Here is an 18,920-nt window from a genome sequence, read left to right on the forward strand (position 1 = left end):
TCTTTACACTTTGTAAGTGTATTTAGCAAAGTAACAAAGTGTACAGTGGGTAAATTCTACCTACTCTTGTTTTGCAGAGATCATTCCTCTTCCAGCCATCTTCTCTGTGTGTCTGGCATATGGGATTAATTCTTTTTCACTTTCTTACATTATTCAATAATTTTTTTCCTCAGGAAGGAAAGTACTAATTACTAGTCAAATAAGTACTGTTTTCTTGCTGAACTATGGAGTAGTGGAATTTTATGATTTGAATGAATTTAGATGGCAACAAATTTAAGACAGCCCTTATATAACAGGGTAGATAACAGACTCAGGTTCAAAATCTTTTAAAGGTAAGGAAGCATCTGGAAAGTATTATGAAAGCTTTTTTTTAATATCAACATAAGTCTGTACATAAAAGTGAGGATGGTCAAGATAGCAGGAGAAGACAATTATTTCCTGTTCCACCAGACAGCTGCTGGAAATACCTGTGTCCTGCTGTTTACTCACAGAAATAGCAGCTTCACCTGTAGTTGCTTTGCTTTTTATTAAAAAAGAGAAAAGATTTAATCATTGTGGAGAAGGCACTCCTGTCATGCTGACTGCAGCTGCTGAAGAAAAAAATAGATGTCCAAGGGGTTTGAAAGCATAGCAAGGAAGCCTTCCACTGGTAGAAAGCATTTTTTTATTTCCTGAATCTGTTTGAAAGCATCTACATCCATGAGTGTTCTCATTTTTCCTTTGGGGAAATTCCTCCCTTTTTGAGAATTCTGAATCAGCGAGAGTCTTGTGGTCAGAAGCAACATCAGGGACAGGTTTTGAGGAGATCAGGCATGAACCTCTCCATGACTGCTGAGCAGCCTGTGCCATGGCCATACACAGCCTCCCTGGGCCTTTCCTGGGCCTAACCATGGCCAGTCACCATGCCAGTGTACCATTAAACTCATAATGTGAACATGCAGAAACTATGAACACTAGGTTGGTCTGAAAGTATGAGAAAAGGCACTGCTTTCAGACTCATGTGTCTCTGAGAGTTAAATATATCCCACAGACTTTAAAAAAGGCCTGAAGGGCACTTCATAGCATGCCAGCTGTCATAAAATTTTAGGCAAAGATCACTGAAATTAATTCACTAATAAGGCCTTTGTGAGATTCTTGTGTCTGAGTATTTAATATAACTGGCTAGTTTGCAGTTCTCCATTTCACAGCACTGTGGTCTGCATGTGGAGCATCACCCACAGCTAAAACCTGCTGCATTGTGACCTTGGCTGTTTAAAGATTATTTGACAAGATGTTGGTAGTGAGCTACAAACACAATGCAGTCACTTCCTTCAGTGGCAGAAACCACATTTACGATTCTTCCTCATGAGCTCAGCCCCTGCCAACTGAAGCCTTGTGACGTGAATCCCACGATGAATAATGCTGCTTTGATGCTGATCTATCCAAACCTGAGCTCAGTAATTCCTCCTTTCGGTTTTGTTTCCTCCTGTGCCTCTAAATAAAGAAATAATTCTATTTATAAGTCATTTCCTCAATTAAGTCAGTCTATACTATAAGCTGGCTTTCCACTGTTTTTATTACATTGGTTTCCCAACAGATGGTGGTTTGTTATTTTATTTTTTTCTCCTCCATGCTGGTCAAGAGATCAAAGGATTTAGCCTACTTGTCTTTTGTTTCAGGAGGTGTGTGGTTGAAATTTTGCATATGTTGCAAGACTGTGAAGTTGGGTTAATGTTTTCAATTGTTACTTTAACAAGAGGCAAATGCTGAACTTCTGTGTTACCAGAAACATTATAGGCTCTGTTGATGAGCCAACATAATATTCCCACCCAGAAAATTGGATCAACATCTTCATGTGAGTGCCATACCTCTTAAAAGTACAATCTATGTCTGTAATGAATTAGGAAACTGTATTGTCTTATGGTAAAGTAAGGTAACCATGTGGCAGTGGGAACATTTACATTATGGGAATAAATAATTAAACATAACATCCTTTAACTGATAGGAGAAATAATGAACATCCAAATGCAAACAGAGGGTGTATTTTCAGCTCCTCTGGTAGTCATTGCTAGAATTAATTTCCTTAAGGTAGTCACAAAATTCTGTGTAATCCTTCTAACAATACCAGAAATTATTGTTGTTTTCTCCTGTGACTATGAAAATGGAAAGTGCACCTCAGTTTTAGCCACCCCAGTTTAAGTCATGGGGAACTCCACTGAAGTTAAATAATTCTAGGAAAAAAACCCCCACACTTTAAAAGAATAATTAAACCCAGATCCTATGAGAGTCTTTAACTTGAATTACTCATTATCTGAGCAAATTCAAAGTTACCCATGGTTTTAAGACGTGGACTCACAAAACAAGACATCACATGTGGTATAAGTGAAAGTCCACCCAGTGGTTCCACATATACACATGTGCACACTCCACTCTGCAAATTTACTTCCATGGAGGTCTCTCTCTTTCTCAGTCTTTTTTTCTCCCTTCCAGCAACATAAACAAGTTTTCCCACAGTTCTGAGACTTATTTCTTTGAACCTAATGAATATGTTGACTGGGTTTGGTTTCTTATTCATGGAAGCCATTCAGCTGTGGCACTGTACACAGCTCTCCACTGTAATCAACAAGAACAAAAGCCATGTACAGTGAGGGAACAATGCTCTTCTCAGTTATCTCACTGGAAGCATCCTAGTGCATAGATTCCTCTCATTAGGAGGCTGGGGATTCAAATCTGACACTATTACCCACCCTGGACTCTTTTTGCATTGGGAAAACATTAAAAAAATTGTATGTTAACAATTATTTTGTTAGAGTTGTTTTTTTCCAACAGTGCAGACAAGTACCTTGCTGATTCCAATCTTCCTATTGTGCCACTGCATACCTGTAGAAATCAGACCAGATCCATGGAAACACCAACACTGTCTCCAGACCATATCCTCACTAGTTCTCCCTCATCTCAGGGTTTTATTTGTTTCAATTAAAACCAAACTGCAGAATGCTGGAACATTACCTGCAGAGTGACTTCCACTTACATTTTCTTTGAAAGATTGGTATAAAACAATATGAAATTAATACAGTTCAGAAATTCTTTTTTCAGTTTGGTTTGGTTTGGCTTGGTTTCTTAAGAATAAACTGGGAGGTCTGCCACAGCAATTTGGATATATTTATCAAGTCCTAAACAAAAGTTAGTTGCTGAATAGCTGAAATGATCAGGCTTGAATAGCGATTACGGTTTCATTAGTGGTTTCTGCTGTGCAACAAATGGCCCTTGCAGTTGTAAATTCCATGTCTTTGCTCTGTTTCTCATCATATCTTATACCTCTCCTCAGTATGACTTACTAAAGAACCGTGCTTCCACGTTACCTTCAGCCATGGAGTCTGAGGAATAGAGGTGAAGAAATAAAATAGCCACCACACTGTTTTCACTTGTGTTAGTTTAAAACTTGATTTCATTTCCTGCATGTAAATATTCAACTTGTAAATCTCAGAGTGAACCTCAGACATAATTACTGACTTTGTCACTTCAGACATAAATATATTCCAAATTGCTTAGGTGTAATTATGAAATATGCAAGGGCAGGACTGGATGCATTAAATGACAGCTGAAAACCTACAATGTTCATATTTCCTGTCAGTGATTAAAGCATGACCCCTTTGCTAAATACTTTACTTCCAAAAATGGTATTTGTACCGTGTCTGAATTTTAAGATACTGAGCCACATGCTTCGCATACTTATGATTTGGAATATCCCCATTCTTACAAATACACCTTTAAATTGGTAAATGGAAGGTCACATGGATGACCTAGTTATCAAGCATTCATCTGCCATAAAGGCACATCCTTCTTAATTGAATATACCAGAATAAAAAACAGTAGCTACATATTTAATTTATCATATTTCATTGTGTTTTTTACTTTAACAGTTTAATATGCTTTATAATTATATTAGAAAATAGATTCTTATCTTGATAAAATTAAATACTTGGGGGAATGAAATTCAGAATTTTTGTTTTTAGTATCTGATTTTGCTGAGGATGAAATATACACTGCAGCTATGTAGACTTCCCAACAGCAAGGGGTAGGAAAGATGTCAGCCACTGCTGCCATGTGTGCTATTCAGTGGAGAGAAGTTTACTTCATAAATTAAACTATTCCGACAGCTAAATTATTGCATTAAGCCTAATAGTCCTACTTTAAAGGATCTGCTCTGGAAATAAATGTTTATTGGAAATATATTTTGCTTGGGGATGACAGGATGAAGTTTTGAAAAATCTGAGTTTTCCTGGTTTAACTTCTCTTTTAGCAAAGCAAGTGTTCAAATGCAGTTAAAGTCAAAGGAGATCTGCAGTGTATTCAAAGACAGGCCTTCATAAATAATAGCATGTAACCATGAACCTGATTAATATTTGTTTACAAAGGGGTTTATGAAGTTTTTCAAAAAGTATTTTAAATGGGAATCAAGTTACTTCTTTATGGTGACCTTTTACTTCTGTAATTTTATCACATGATAATGCAATGTAGCAAGGGGTGCCATTCAGAACCTGTAAGAAATGTGTACTTTCTGCATGATGGTGCTTAAAAATGTGTAGAGCTTCCAGCAACACTTCTGGTTTCCTTACTGAAATATTGGTCAGACCTTATCAGAACAACTTAGATTGTCATATGAGAAAGGACTCTCATGTTCTCTGTCCTTTCCCTCTACTCCTCTTGTAAATTTGGTCATTGAAAAGTTAACATATCACATCCCTTCCCAAACAGTGCCATAATGAATTATGGCTTGGAAAAAAAAGATTTATATGTTATGTATAGCTACATACAACTGTACATAAAACTATATACTTAAAAAATGCAGGAAGGTGATAGCTATGACACGAGTTATTCTCTTTTAACAAGTGGAGGTAAATTGTACATGTGTGAAAAGCCTGACTTTGTATGAAGCATTTTCACACAGGGTACCCTAAGGGACTGGAAATTGATGTCATGTGGGGCAGAAGAAATGATGGTTTACAGTTTCATCACCTCCAGAGAAATCCAGCCCCTTTGTTTTGTGATTTTGGCCACTGATCCTGTGAGATGCCTGGACAGATGTGTGCCTAGCACTGACTACCCTGTTACCTGCCATACTCTACAAACAAGGACATCAGTACAGCAAAATGTTCTAGTGCCTGGGATTTCTCTGTATAGCAGACATCACTTTCCAGCTTTTTACAACACAAGGTAAAGTACTTCAGTCTTTAAAGATCTAAGAGATGTTTTCTTTTTCTCCATGGTAAAACTACTCATGCAATGGAAAGAAGTGCTGTAAAAGGTACTTGCACTGTGCCTAAGCTAGAGTTCTGGCTCTTCAGTTTTGTTTTCCTGTACTACAGTAACAGGATATCTGGAAGTTTGAAAGGTTAAGGCACCTGTGAACCAAAGAAGGCTATTGCAGTCTGTAAACTAGATAATTTTTTAATGGCATTTCTCTGTAATTACAGTGATGCTTAGAGGGAGTATGTCACACACAACAGTTCCATCACAAATGAGAATAATCCTTTAACAGTATCCTTTTCCTTCATAGTTTCTCTGTATATGCATATAAATACCATATAAAGGTACAGTTGATTAGATGGAAAGAAAACTAGCCTCAGGTGATTTTTTTACTTAAAAAAACCATTTGCTCTAATGTTTCACTTAAAAAAACCAGCACAAAATCTTGACTGACATAAACTGACACAGGTCTGCTGTCTTCAATGAAATATGTCACATCTACTACTACTAAAATCAATGTTTCATCCTGAATTTTTATGTTAGATAAACACAACGTGTTTAGTACCAGCAGTAGCACTGATCCTTCAATTAGTGTGTTTCTTCAAAGTCATTCCTTCAAGAAAAAAATGCTCTTCCATCACTATATATATATAAAATATATACAGAGAGACAAAATGATAGATGCATAAATGTGTCGGAACAGGATGTCCATTACTTAGGAAATGCACTCTGGACCTCTTCTAATATGAAGAAAAGAAAGGATAAAAAAGAGTGGAAAGTATATTTCAGCAAAATTTTATGAGTTGAACCAAAGATTTTTAAAATGCACAGAGTCCGGAAAAAGCAAATATGTTACAGGTGGTAGCATTATATACCTTCATATGCAATAACTTAATGTTTTATGTACATCATAAATCTAAACTGAATTTAAACCTTCTTTATTGATTGAGAAATAACCTGCAAGTAAAGTGATCCCAGATCTTTTAAGTTCATTCAGTTAAAAATGAGTTTTAATCTGTTGGACAATGACAAGAAATTTGGAATTAGGAGACAATAAAAGAAGCTGGGTTAGTTCTTCAGACTGCACCTATTGATTTACCTCTGCTGAAGAAACCCTAATGTATTCCTTCTGAGGATCTGGCAAGCAATTTTGTAAAGCCTTTTGCAATGCCTGAGCATTGAAAAAAAAAAAATAAAAAGTACTATAGTGCATTCTGTACACCTCCACCTGTGTGCAAGGGTTGAGTAAATGGAAAATCCTGTTCTTACTGAAATAGGACTGTTCCCTGCTGGTTCACTCAAACTACCCCAAAGGGAGCCCCAGGGAAAGGGAGCAGGGCTCCTTCCCCCTGCCCAGGCATGCACAGGCAGGTGCATTCTGCATCCTGCTGTGATTTTCTAGGGGGTTTAATCATCTCTGTGTCTCCCTGCAGTTGGATTTGTTCCTTTCAAGCACAGATCTGACTTGTTTAATTTTGCAACTGTTAAGTACAACATTCCTACACATCCAGCCCTGTTTCCTCAGAAGTCAGTGGGTGCAAAACACAGCTTTACTTATCACTTTCTTATTTTGTCTAGTAATTGGTTTCTTGTATTATATTGCATTATGAGGACAAAATACCACATATTGCTTACCCCAGATCCCAGAAGTTTGTGTAGGTGTCTGTGTTAGGTCATCTCCCTTAAACTCATGCACGTGAAATGGATGATATCAAGCTTTAAATTTGGCTGCCCTCAGGTATTTTCTGCATATCCACACACTACATCCTCTCTAAATATGTTCTTTCCTGCTTCCTCATGGCTTACGTGCTTAAAGCCTATTGAAACATTAACTTTATTCTTCCCTCTAAATGCTGTGGTTATTTGCTTACACATCTGGAATGGATTTAAGCAAAGATTAGTCTGCTTTACTCCTCAGACTGTGATGTAATTCACAACATATTAGGTTGTATACATTTATGCACATCATTTTTAATCAGATGCACAGCATGCCGTTCATATCCTTTTAGCTTTTTATTATTACTTCTGATACTGTACTTCATCAGACTCAATTAAACCTGCCTAGTGCCATCACCAGAAATTACTTTCTTCAGGTATGGAATGGGGCTGTGATGCACTGCTTCATATCAAAGAGATATTCAACAAATATAAAAATTCATATTCCCATTACTTTATGACTGCCACACAAAGTAATTTATTTCCTTTCCCCAGTCATAAAAATTGTACCATGTTCCAGCCTCCTGCAGCCTACTCCAATTGCTTCCAGAGTCTCCTCTATCACTTGCCACTCTTTTCTTTAAATTTCACTTCTCCACCCTCTCCAGTTTGGCACACATTGACTTCCTCTTCTTTGGATTCAGGCAGGTGGGTTACATTCAGAGCTCAGATAAACAAGCACTCATATTAGAGACTGGGTACATTCCCTGACTATTCCCCTAATCAGTTCACATTTACCTTTGTAAGTGCTTGAAAAATAAATAAACAGATGGCGAAATCAGTTAATTTTCCACAAGTGTTGTGGCAGAAAAGAAATCTTCAGGAAGTGTGTTAGATGGCAATTTTTAACTCATAATCAACTGCTTGTCTTTGCTTATACTTTTACCTTCTTTAGTATGCTAGGGAGGTATAAACTCTACACGATACGGAAGCAAGGGCCCTTTGACACGTCCAGTGCTGCTGTCTGACATGAGAACATAAACCATCTGGCTCTCACAGATGCAGTGTGCAGGGGTGCAGGGGTTAGGACTGTATCCCCCTCATTCATGGTGTCTCTAATGGCTACTGTCAATCAAGCACCCTCCTCTTCCTCATCTCCCACAGAAGAAGCACATTTCAAATTCCTGGCTATTTAGTATGGAAGGGGAAGGAGCAGGCCCTAGCTGAGAGAAAGGGTAGATTATTTTTCAGTGCAGATATAATAAATTAATTTATTCATTTCAAGGCACAGAACCCAGGCTGACTGTTAGATTTGTCAAAGTCCAAGAAGAGATGGGTACACTGCATCCTTCCTGCCTCACTTTCTCTCCACATGGGCAGATCTGACCTGAGAAGGCAGTAAACTCTAGTGCACAGCTACTCAGAGGATGCAGAAACTTGCCACTGGAAGGGCAGGTGAAGATTATTTCACTAATATCTTAAGTATGAAAAGGAAAACAAAAGCCAGTGATGTCTGAGGCAATTCAGATAAACACACTCCTGATTTCCCTCATTTGTGAAGATGAAACCAAGGGTCATGAGAATGTTCAGGCTAAAGGAGACTTACAAACTTACTGCATAAATGAAAAAAAAAACCACCAAAAAAAACTCCAGCCAAAAAGAACCCCCAACAATATAGATCCTGTTTATAGTTAGGAACTGCTAAAAAGAAGCTAAAACAAGAGGCCCCTTTCATTCCAGGGCAAAACACATCACTGACTGAAGACTTTAAAAACCCAGAATGTTAAACCAAGGTTAGATCTGGCCTCTCATCTCTGATCATCCTTTCTATAAATCCTTGATAAAGTGTGTGTTAGTTTTATGGCACAGCAATAAACCAGCCAAATGTAGAAGTAAATGACCTCATACGAGCTATCTCTGTGCAGATAGATTCCCTTGGCAGATAGCCAAGGATTGATTGACACACATCTTACGGAACTAGAGTTAATTAATATGTCTACCAATTCCCAAATGGATCTCAGGAAGCAGAGAATCTGTTTAATGCAGTAAGCAATGACATACTGTGTGTGGTCAAGAGACAATCACTAATTGCCAAGAATGCATCGTAATAAAGCATTAAAGAATGTGAACAAAACCCTTTCTGCTCTGCAGCTCCCTTATCCCTTCAAAATCTTCCTCTTAGAACATTTTAAAGACTTATGTTTCAAATATCAAAATACATTTTCTTAGGTAAAAATAGTTCCCAGACTATGAAGTCAACACTCAAAGGGTCTGTTAATTTTCCTATGAGAATAAATAGTCATCATTCATTCAAGAATGATGTCTTCATTTTCAAGAAAATCTGCAAATCTGAATTGCAAAAGCATAAGATAACTTGAAAGAGTTGTTTTATTTTCAGGATCACAGAAGCTACAAGTAACAAAATTAGGGATTCACTAGCAAAACATATCCATAAATGCTGAAAGCACATCAGGAGTCCAATTGCTAAACTGTTTCAGCAATTGGGCAACACTCAGGTAAACCAGACAGAAAATACAGTAAAGGAGACTAATATATATATTACATAATCAACAGAAAAATAAGAGATGGGAGAGAAAAAGTATTGAAGGCCAGCACAGAGACATTCTAGTCAAATTTTCTGCCAGGAAAATCAGCCTAGTCCCATGGCTTCCTGTGAGTGATTCTGCTTTTTACCAGAAAAGATCCTGCTTATCTATTTAATTATGATGATCACTGACAAAATGGTACAAGAGCTACTGCAAGCACTCTGCAACACTAAGCAAAAATCAGCAAGAGATTAAAGAAATGGGCAAAAAGAGAGTGATTTAATTTTCACAAAAAAATAAGGAAACAAAAACTAGATGACATGAAAAATTGTCAGTATGTTAGGACAAACCTGAGAAGGGGGATTTATGAAGGTGGGACTATTTTAATTCTCAGCTGGGAGAAAGCTGAGGTGGTGTCAGACTGCCCAGACTGGGAGGAAACTAAAGACATTGTTCAGCCCAGAATAAACACAGTGCCTGAATTAACCCCCTTATACCTGGTATTTGTCTCAATTATAAAAATAAGAGTGCTTTTTAACCTCATGAGCCAGAATAAAGTGTAAATATAAGCCCAGTAGAATGGGCTTACTTGTACTTATTTAAGCCCCTGGGGGAAGAGATGCAGTGCAGGGAAGAAAAGTCAGAGATTCTGCTGTGATTTATCAATCAGCACATCAGCACCTGATTCAGGAGCAGGTCTTACCAGATCTGCTTCCCAAGCCACAGAAACTGGTGAGAAAGCATTTTGGCAGGAAGAGATCATGGCTAAACACCAGTGAAGATTAAAAAGAGGAAAAAGAAAAATCTTGTTTTAAGGTAGTTTACCTCAGGGTGGCTTCCAACCTCAATATAGGTGCAGACTGGATGAAAAGCCCCAGTTCCACAAGCATACAGGTGGGTTTGGTTGTAAGCCTTAAGCACCTTGATGAAATTAGCACATTCTCTCTGCAAAGAAAAGGAGAAAATAAAATTATTCATAGAATTAATTCAGAGACTCTGACTAATGGGAGCTCTTCTGTGTTGGAGATATATGACTGAATGAACAGATTTGTAAAGTGTGATCATTTCATGCTGTTCATAAGATTGTTTACTGCTAAGCATTTAATAAATAGCCTGATTTAATTTCTCATTTAAATATCTTTGGTTGCTATTTAATAAAGCATCCAACCCTGAAGAAAAGATTACAGAAAAAAAATCCTAATTTTTGTTTCAGACATGCTTCATCTTTGTAATTTATGCTATTGCTGTGTTTGTAAGACAAAACCCATTTATAGAAATGTGTCAGAATGAAATAATGAAGAAAAATGGACCAACTGTTTGCTTGTATTCAATTAAGTAACAATTAGAAGAAAAATGGACCAGATGGAAGGAGTTGATGAAAACCAATCATTGATATAGCATTTTTAACAATCACATGAATGCTTCCTTATTCCCACTGCCTGTGTCTACAGGCCAGTCTTACACATATGAATACATATGTTAAACTTCCATACAGTCATTGTCAGCCCCTAGAGTACAAGACTTGGACTTTATGTTTTCTTCCTGAGTAAATTATCCATCATGCGTTATTTTAATTCTCAGCAAATAAAAGCTTAATAGCAACACTAACAGCCCAGTACAAACATTATCTGTTATCTGTTAACAAAACTGTCATTATTAATGACAATGTTATTAAAATGGATAGCCAAGATGACAACGTTTTCCATTTTTTAAATATTTTTATTTCAATCAGGTCTTGCATAGAAAAGAAATATGTCAATGCTTGCAAGTCAGTCTACTAACACAACTGAAAAAAATGGATTTCAAACAAAAGGAAAATGAGAACAATGGAATTAAGTATTTCCAGCAAAGTCAGTGTTTAAGATGAGGAAAGTTTTTCTCTGCATATTTGATGACTTTTTGGTACAGTGGCTCAACTCTACCTTCCCAAGTAGACCAGGGCCCATGGAAACACCACCTGGGCTACTGCATCCACTGAAATCTCCTTGACTGCCATCCTCCCTCTCTGTAACTTGCTTGCTAATTAAACCAGATACTCCCAGACACAAAACAAAGGCTCTGCCAGGAAAATGCATGTGCAGTTTGAGTCATGCCTTAGGCCACCACAGGATAAAGCAATGAATTTACACAGATGAAACACTGATTTCCCTGCTCACACAAAGGATTGTACTAGAATGACATTGCTCTTACAATTTTATTCTATATCTGCATAACAGATAATGGCAATGTACTAAAAGGAGCACCCAGAGAAAAACACCCAGAATGTTACTGCATCCCTGACTTACTGCTGTTAACTTGTCTTTTCAACAGAGATGGAAGGGAAAACATAGAGATAGTTAAGGTAATCCAACAGGAAATTGAAAGAAATAAAGATCGATGTTACTCTTAATTCTTTCCATTCTGACCTTTCTCAATAAAAACACACACAATTTCTGGTCCATTCTTATTCTTCCCACACATAAGTATAAGCATGAACATACATTTATTATATTTATGTTTATCCACAGACTGCTTTCCACTGTTATATGGTAGAGTAATAAGAAAATACTGGGCATAAATTATTCAAAAAGTTTCTTTTTTATTATTATTTCTGCTGTTTTTTGCTGCTTTAAGTTAAAGAAATATGGAAAACCCATGAAAGTGTATTAAAAATTCAATGCCTACAAGAGTAAAATGGGCAAATACCCCAAATTCGTGTAATACTAACAAAATTGAAATAGATCCTTTCTTAAATTCTGACATTTTGTGTTTCAGATGGAGCATCTGACTTTGATTCTACATAATTTAAAATTGAGCAATGATGTGTGTGTATAAATAAATCAGAAGTATCTCACTTAAGAGTTGTATCTGGCCTGATATAAACACAACACTCTTTCACTAGGACAGTGTTTTGCCTTGTCAGGCTTAATGTGTCATGATTTTTCAAATGTCTTTATGGTCTACTACTACCCTTTACTAATCTTTTAAAATTACCTACCTGAAGAACATGAAGTGTTAGAGGCTGGTGGCCACAGACAAAATGCTGTGAGTAGATGGGCTGGACCTAGAGCCAGTGTGAATAAATTGTGCTGATTTCAGAGGAATTATTCTGATTTACAGCAACACACCACCTGTGACTGGATATGCACTCAGAATCACATAATCACAGAATATTCTGAGCTGGAAGGGACCCACAAGGATCATCAAGCCCAGCTCCTCAGTGAATGGCCCACAGGGGGACTGAGCACACAGCCTTGGTGTTATTAACACCGTCCTCCAGCCCACTGAGACCTCTCAGCTGCTTATCTGTAACATGCAGCAAGAAGGTATTAGATAGCTAATGCTTTAAAGGTGGGATGGAAAAGCCCCACTTAGATTAGGGGCAGGAGTCTTCTTTGATTTCTGTGGATGAAATTAAGAAAAGTTCTATCACCACCTTCACTGAATTATTCCAGATCAGCCTGGTGAGAAGGTGGCTTAACCCTATCATAGCCATGTTTGAACATCTAGTGTTCAGGATTGATGGTAGTGTAAATGAGTAAATATCAGTCAAGTGACTTCAAATTTACAATGCATTTCCAAAACGTAGATTTAGCTTATTCATCCCGCTTTTCAAAGTCTCCTAATTCCTTGTACAGGGTGTTTTTTACCTTAGATGTCTGCGAAATACACAACCTAGTTAAACAATGGGGAAGATAAATACCTACAGCAATAAACCTTTGACTATGATGACTAAATTTATATAACATTTAAAGTTCCTAGTCCAGTTCAGACTGCTCTTTTAGCTCCCCTCTGTTTTATAGCTGCATAAAGGAACCATTAAGGTCTATTCAGTAAATTCTCATACACCTCTCTACCAGATTAGGTTTCTTTATATATTTTACATGGTAGTAAAAAAATAAATAAAGAGGGGTATTAAACTACAATAAATGACATCAAAGTAAAGCTACAGTTCGGATTTAAGCCCTTGTCAACTCAGGAAGTTCAAAGTGAAGTTTCTGCCCTGCCTGGGAGACGGTGCTATTCTCCCTGGAACAATAGCAACAGGCACATTGATTTCCATCTCAGACTCCTTCCTTTGTCTAATTGTGCTCAAGCACAGCTGCACAGGTACACCATTATGTGTGGAAATGTCATATCTGGTCCTTTGATATTCTGAACTTAGCAAGAGTTTATTGGTGAATATTGGGCTTTCCTGGTTTATGTGACTCTGGGACAAAAAAGCTTCCCACATATCTGCAGTAAACCAACTTTAACAGCTTTGAATGATTTGCAGAGTCTAAATCTCAGCACATGGGTATGACAAAGAAGATATCAGTGAAAGTGTGTGTGCACTGCGTGCAATTTGGGTCTGCCACTTCATGAGACCTGATTCCCATTGCCACTGTTTCCCCATTCCTGCCCTCACAGGACAGCTGCTTTAGCGGCATTCAGGCTCCATCAGTTGTGAAACCTGGCAGGCAGCTCTGCTGGTCCCAGCACTGGTGCCTACATCAGCTCCACTACAAAGCAGCTCCCCAGCCCCCTTGGCAGGAGGCCTGGAATGACTTGGGTGTCTCCAGCTTGTCCCACTTGGCACCAGCATCTTCCCCTGCCAGAGCCCCGGGCTAGTGCTGTACTGTGGGTGCGAGCTCTGTGCCAGCAGGACGAGGCATTTCTCTGCATGACTGCACAGTGGAAGGCACTGCAAGGGAGACAGGGACAACAAAAGGCGTGTAGTATCTCAGAAAACACAGCAGACAGGAAAAGCATCCACCAGAGGAAGAGGAGGTAACCCAGAGGCAGAAGCTGTAAGGAACAAATTCTCAACACTGTGCCTGCATGTGAGTTCAGCCACCCAGTGCTTTTGTATCCATTTTTATTTTCCCCAAGAAAGGGGTGTTGTTCAAAGGGAATATATTCTGGATATATCCATACCCTTTGGATATTGTTCTTTGTCAAGTAAAACGGATGAAGAAAGAAAATAAGACTAAAAAAAAATTATTTTCCATATGGAAATAAGTTTTTTTCAAACTTGAGAGCAGGGTGTTGTGGGAGTTTAAATACTTTTAGCCTAATAATGTGAATGAAAATGAATGCAAGGTTTGAAAAGTTTTCTGTAGGCAGGAAAGTATTACTTGGATGGGTTATGAAAATCATTGTTAAAGAAGAGAAGCACTGGGATCATCACAGTGAATAATTTTAAATTCTTGCTCCAAATAATCTTGTTAATTAATATTAGGAAGCTTTTCTTGTCTATGTGAAGCTAAATACTGGTTTATGCCCTAAAGCTTGAGTTTATATGTACATACATAGAGCAGAAAGCATAACTGCTTGCATAAGGCATAGAATGATTGAAGTAGATATTCAAAGGGAAAATTAGGTACATCATGTGGGAGTTATTGCAGTCCTCAAAAATACCCATTTATTTATCTATCTACACCTGGAGAAGATTAATCTTCATTTATATCTCAATAAATGCTCTAAGGTTTCCACAAGATCTGTGAGTTCTGCCTTTGGCCTTGCACAGAACTGCTTCTATCTCAAAATCCAAGAAACTAAATCCCTACATCATATCTGAGACCTTCTGGCACATCCTGCAAGGTCTTCCTCTCTCTTTTCTGACGCAGAGAACTTCTTTAGGTAGCTGCTTTTTCATGCATATGACTGCTGGATCTGTGTCTTCAAACAGTTGTGATGGCATGACTGCCAACAGCCTACAAGGCATGGCCAAGAAATGGGGACGTGCAGTAGCTGAAGCAGTCACCACAAACCTCAGGCACAACCCAGTTTGTGTCTTTGTTTGAAGGAACGTGGACCATGACCTTCACCAAAGCCCAGGCAGCTCCTACAGGCTGTCCTGGGGTTAGTTTGGTGCCTAAGTGCACCAGGGCATCCAAGTGAAGCCATTCCACCTTGCATCTGGGAGTTAAAGGTACATTGGGCCACCTGAGGGAACATGCCCCAGTTCACTGGGCATTCCTGAGTGAGAAGAAGGATTGAACTCCAGGTATCATAAATGTGTTTACACTTCCTCTAGACCAGACTGAGGAAGTTGTGGGGTTCAGATCCTCAGTTCCACGATGATTATTTATTGAAATGAAAGTGGCTAAAAGAGTTTGCACCATACTATGGTAATGCAGCTACAGCACCAACTCTGCTGCAAATTCTCCTGTGCTAAAGTCCTACTTGTAAAACAAGTTAAGAAATTATTAGACTGTAAAATTCAGAGTGTGAATTAAAGTCAAAGAGGTCCAATATGTCTGGACACATATCTTAACTCAAAATTTTAATTCCAAATACGATACCAGCTATAAGGGCAGAGAGCCTGTCTTGAAGAGGAGATAAAGTGTTAATTAGGTTTTCCAGAAAGGCACCCACTATATGAAGATCAATGTATCTGACTTACAAACCAAACACACAGATTTATTTTTTAAGAGTTTTCTAATATTTATATATCAAGTTGATAGAAGGGCTTATGCTGAGAGAGATTAGCCTGAAAAAATAAATTACAAAGAAAATGTCTGCAACCAAAAGAATAAGAGCCAAATGCAGAAAGATTGAAAAACAAACAGTAAAGATATGTAACACTGATTAGGCTGTGTTATGCAGACTTTTCCTGGACAGTTACAAAAATAAAGTCCATCCATCTGTCAAAACATCTGCTCTGTGTATGAAAATTAAAACAGAATTTAGGTGAGTTTTATGAGTTTCCAGTAATTATCTCTCCTCCAGAAGCCTGGAAGTTACGTCCTTCCATCTGGATTACTAGTGCAGCAAAGAGTTTTTAATGACATCTTTTTAAGTTGAAGGGTAAGTCCCTGTGACTAACTAATATCCAGATTTTTCTCCTTATTTTAAGACAGTGGTTTCATTTTTTTTAAACCAATAGTGATGTCCATACTACTTCTCAGATATTGCAGCAAATGCAAATGGCCAGATTATGCAGGGCAATAAGTAGAAGGCTAAATGATCCTTTACAGTATCATTAGCTTCAACAGTTTTCTGCTGATTTAATCCAGATAAGCATCAGACCTAATAATACATTCTTCCTTTATAGCAGTCTTCCCACATAGCCAAGTGATTAAAATATCATAAGACTTTGTCTGAACTGAACAGACAAGGGGATTTAGAACTATCATCCAACAGCTGGAAAAGCAAAATAAACACATGTTTTGTGTCTCAAATCAAAATGGATGGACAGCTTTCATATAAAGTCCCATGCATGAGGTTAATTATTATGTTTACCTTTTTTTTCCTTCTTCTGTCCCATTAGTTGAATTTTCAAGTGATGAGGTCAGGGATATCCATGGAGAATAAGTAATCCCTGATATTACTGCTGTCATTCAAATTTATCACACGGCTGAAAGATGTTCTGGACTTATCAGGGAGCTTTTTAACTTCTCTTTTTTGCTGGTGGGCTACTGCTGGCTGCCATCAGTTCAGTCAGTACTGGCAGATCTCTTTTTCAGCAAGGAGCAGCATTGTTTCAAGGAAAATATTTCTGAAGTGTTAGTGCAATAAATATATGTGTGATTGCCATGTACACAGATGATGGATTCTCAGCAAAGACCTCAACATGTCAGTAAGCATGGGTGAGGAAGCCTCTTCAGGGTGAGCTCTGCATCATGTGTGCTTTCACAGCTCCTGCTGTTTGGGTGCAAGATTTTGTAAAATGTAGTAACATTTTTTAAAAAATTATTGCTGTGTCCCTCTTTTTATTACAGTAACATTTGGAAAAATATTGGTCCAAGTGCACAGTTGGCTTAAACAGGCCCAGAATAAACAGTGAACAAAGCAAATTATTTGGGTCCTATTAAGAAGTGCTCTTTTAAAATTTTATTTTATTTTAAATTTTATTTTATTGGAGTTAACTGGTTGTCAACAGTGCTGCAAAACTATTGTGATAATGTTGGCAGAACAGGAAAGTCCCCAAGTACTGGTAGCTGTGTGCAAGCCCTAATGGGTGGGGAAATCCTGCCTGGCACCTGTAGTCCATGAGATAACCTTCCAGCTGAACCTGTATAGGCAGGTGCATGATTTTAGAGTGGGGGAGGACAGCTGGCATGAAAACGTTTGCAAACTGTGATTTATGACTGTGTACCCCATGCAGCTGGGATCAATACCATCATTTACATCCCCTCTATGTCATTTTTGTTCCTTGCAAATAGCAGGATCTGTGTTTTATAGTCTAAGCTAGTCTGCAGTGCTGAGTGAAGTTGAGCAGTTGAAGTATTGGGGTCTGTGCTGCACATAGGGGTCTCTATTAACTTACTTCTTCATAGTTCCATCCTCCATTTTTCAAAGCTTTACAAGCAGCATGCATTTTATCACACACACACAAATCCAATACAAACCAAGATTACACCTAGTTTTTCAAAGCTGACAGTTCCTCAGACTCAGTGGTCCTTATGCAGGGCTGTTATCTACAAGACTTTATATGATGTTGTGATTTGGGGGATCTGACTCCTTTGAAGATCTCATAAATGACTCTACTCTTAGGCATGATGACCACTGCCAGCACTGCACAGGAACCATTGATTAGTTTCATACCTAAATTTTCCTCTGCTGACAAGATATGCCCTGAGAAACTTCAGACTGATGAGGGCTGATAAGACATTTTTGGTTGCATAGTACAGATTACTGTGCTTCCAGTTATCTTTCCAATTAAGTTATGCCTGTTATCTGTCTGATTTCTTGATACGACAAGAGTTCTTGAGAATATTTAAAGTGTGTAATTTACTCAAGTTGCAGGATGTCTGCATGAATTTAAACCATTAAAGCATCAAGACAAGAAAAGAGAAGTGAAGAAAGCAGATGATTTAAAAAAGCCAGGAAAAAAAAAAAGACACATATATCCTGATTCCTTCAAGCCACAAAACTGCAAGCCATATTAACAAACAGTTGTACTGTCAGCACACTTGCACAGCAGATGGAAAGCTTCTCTGGTTCTGCCTTTGTTTTAGTGAGGGCAAAACACAAAATGTCTCCCTGCCTCTCCACCTACCCACCTGCAAATCTGGGTCACTATTGGTATTTGGCCATTTGGCCCAGGGTTTACCACTAAGACTAAGCCTGGAGGTGGCTGAGCTGGGTGGGATATTCCCCAGGATCCATCCTGAAAACAATCTTAATCCAGGAGCCATTAAAAGAAGTCATTAGAAGTCATGCTTTGTAGATGCTTCCCTTGACACATCAGACCTCTAAACCTTTGTCATTAGCACTGATGACCATTTGACCTAGTGATCTTTGGAAGTAAAATTTCTACAATGTTTTCTGCATTCAATATGTTCAAACTACAAGACATCTTTCAAGCCCTGCAATTTTCATTCAGAAGATGCATATAATAAATTTTCCAGACCTGTGAACAGCTAGAGGGATGCCAAGAAAGCGCTTCAGCACAAAATACCTGATTTAATGACTATGTCATATATTTTTACATCTGGTTAATGCACAGTTAACAAGACAAACCAAAGTCTTCTGTGGATGCAGTCCAGCAAGAAAGTGGGTTTTTGGGTTTTGCAGGCATAG

At 38.1% G+C, this 18,920-nt stretch overlaps 1 protein-coding gene across 1 annotated transcript in view; it reads right to left on the reverse strand.

Annotated features, from left to right (window-relative positions):
- Window positions 1-18,920, reverse strand: part of SEMA3A (semaphorin 3A) — a 163,370-nt gene that overhangs the window by 86,416 nt on the left and 58,034 nt on the right. The window contains exon 4 of the mRNA XM_056481990.1: window positions 10,257-10,376. Coding sequence (XP_056337965.1) covers window positions 10,257-10,376 — 120 coding nt within the window. The remainder of the gene's footprint in view (window positions 1-10,256; window positions 10,377-18,920) is intronic.

This window comes from Oenanthe melanoleuca, chromosome 1A (assembly GCF_029582105.1).
Source record: "Oenanthe melanoleuca isolate GR-GAL-2019-014 chromosome 1A, OMel1.0, whole genome shotgun sequence".
NCBI classification, from domain to species: Eukaryota; Metazoa; Chordata; class Aves; order Passeriformes; family Muscicapidae; genus Oenanthe; species Oenanthe melanoleuca.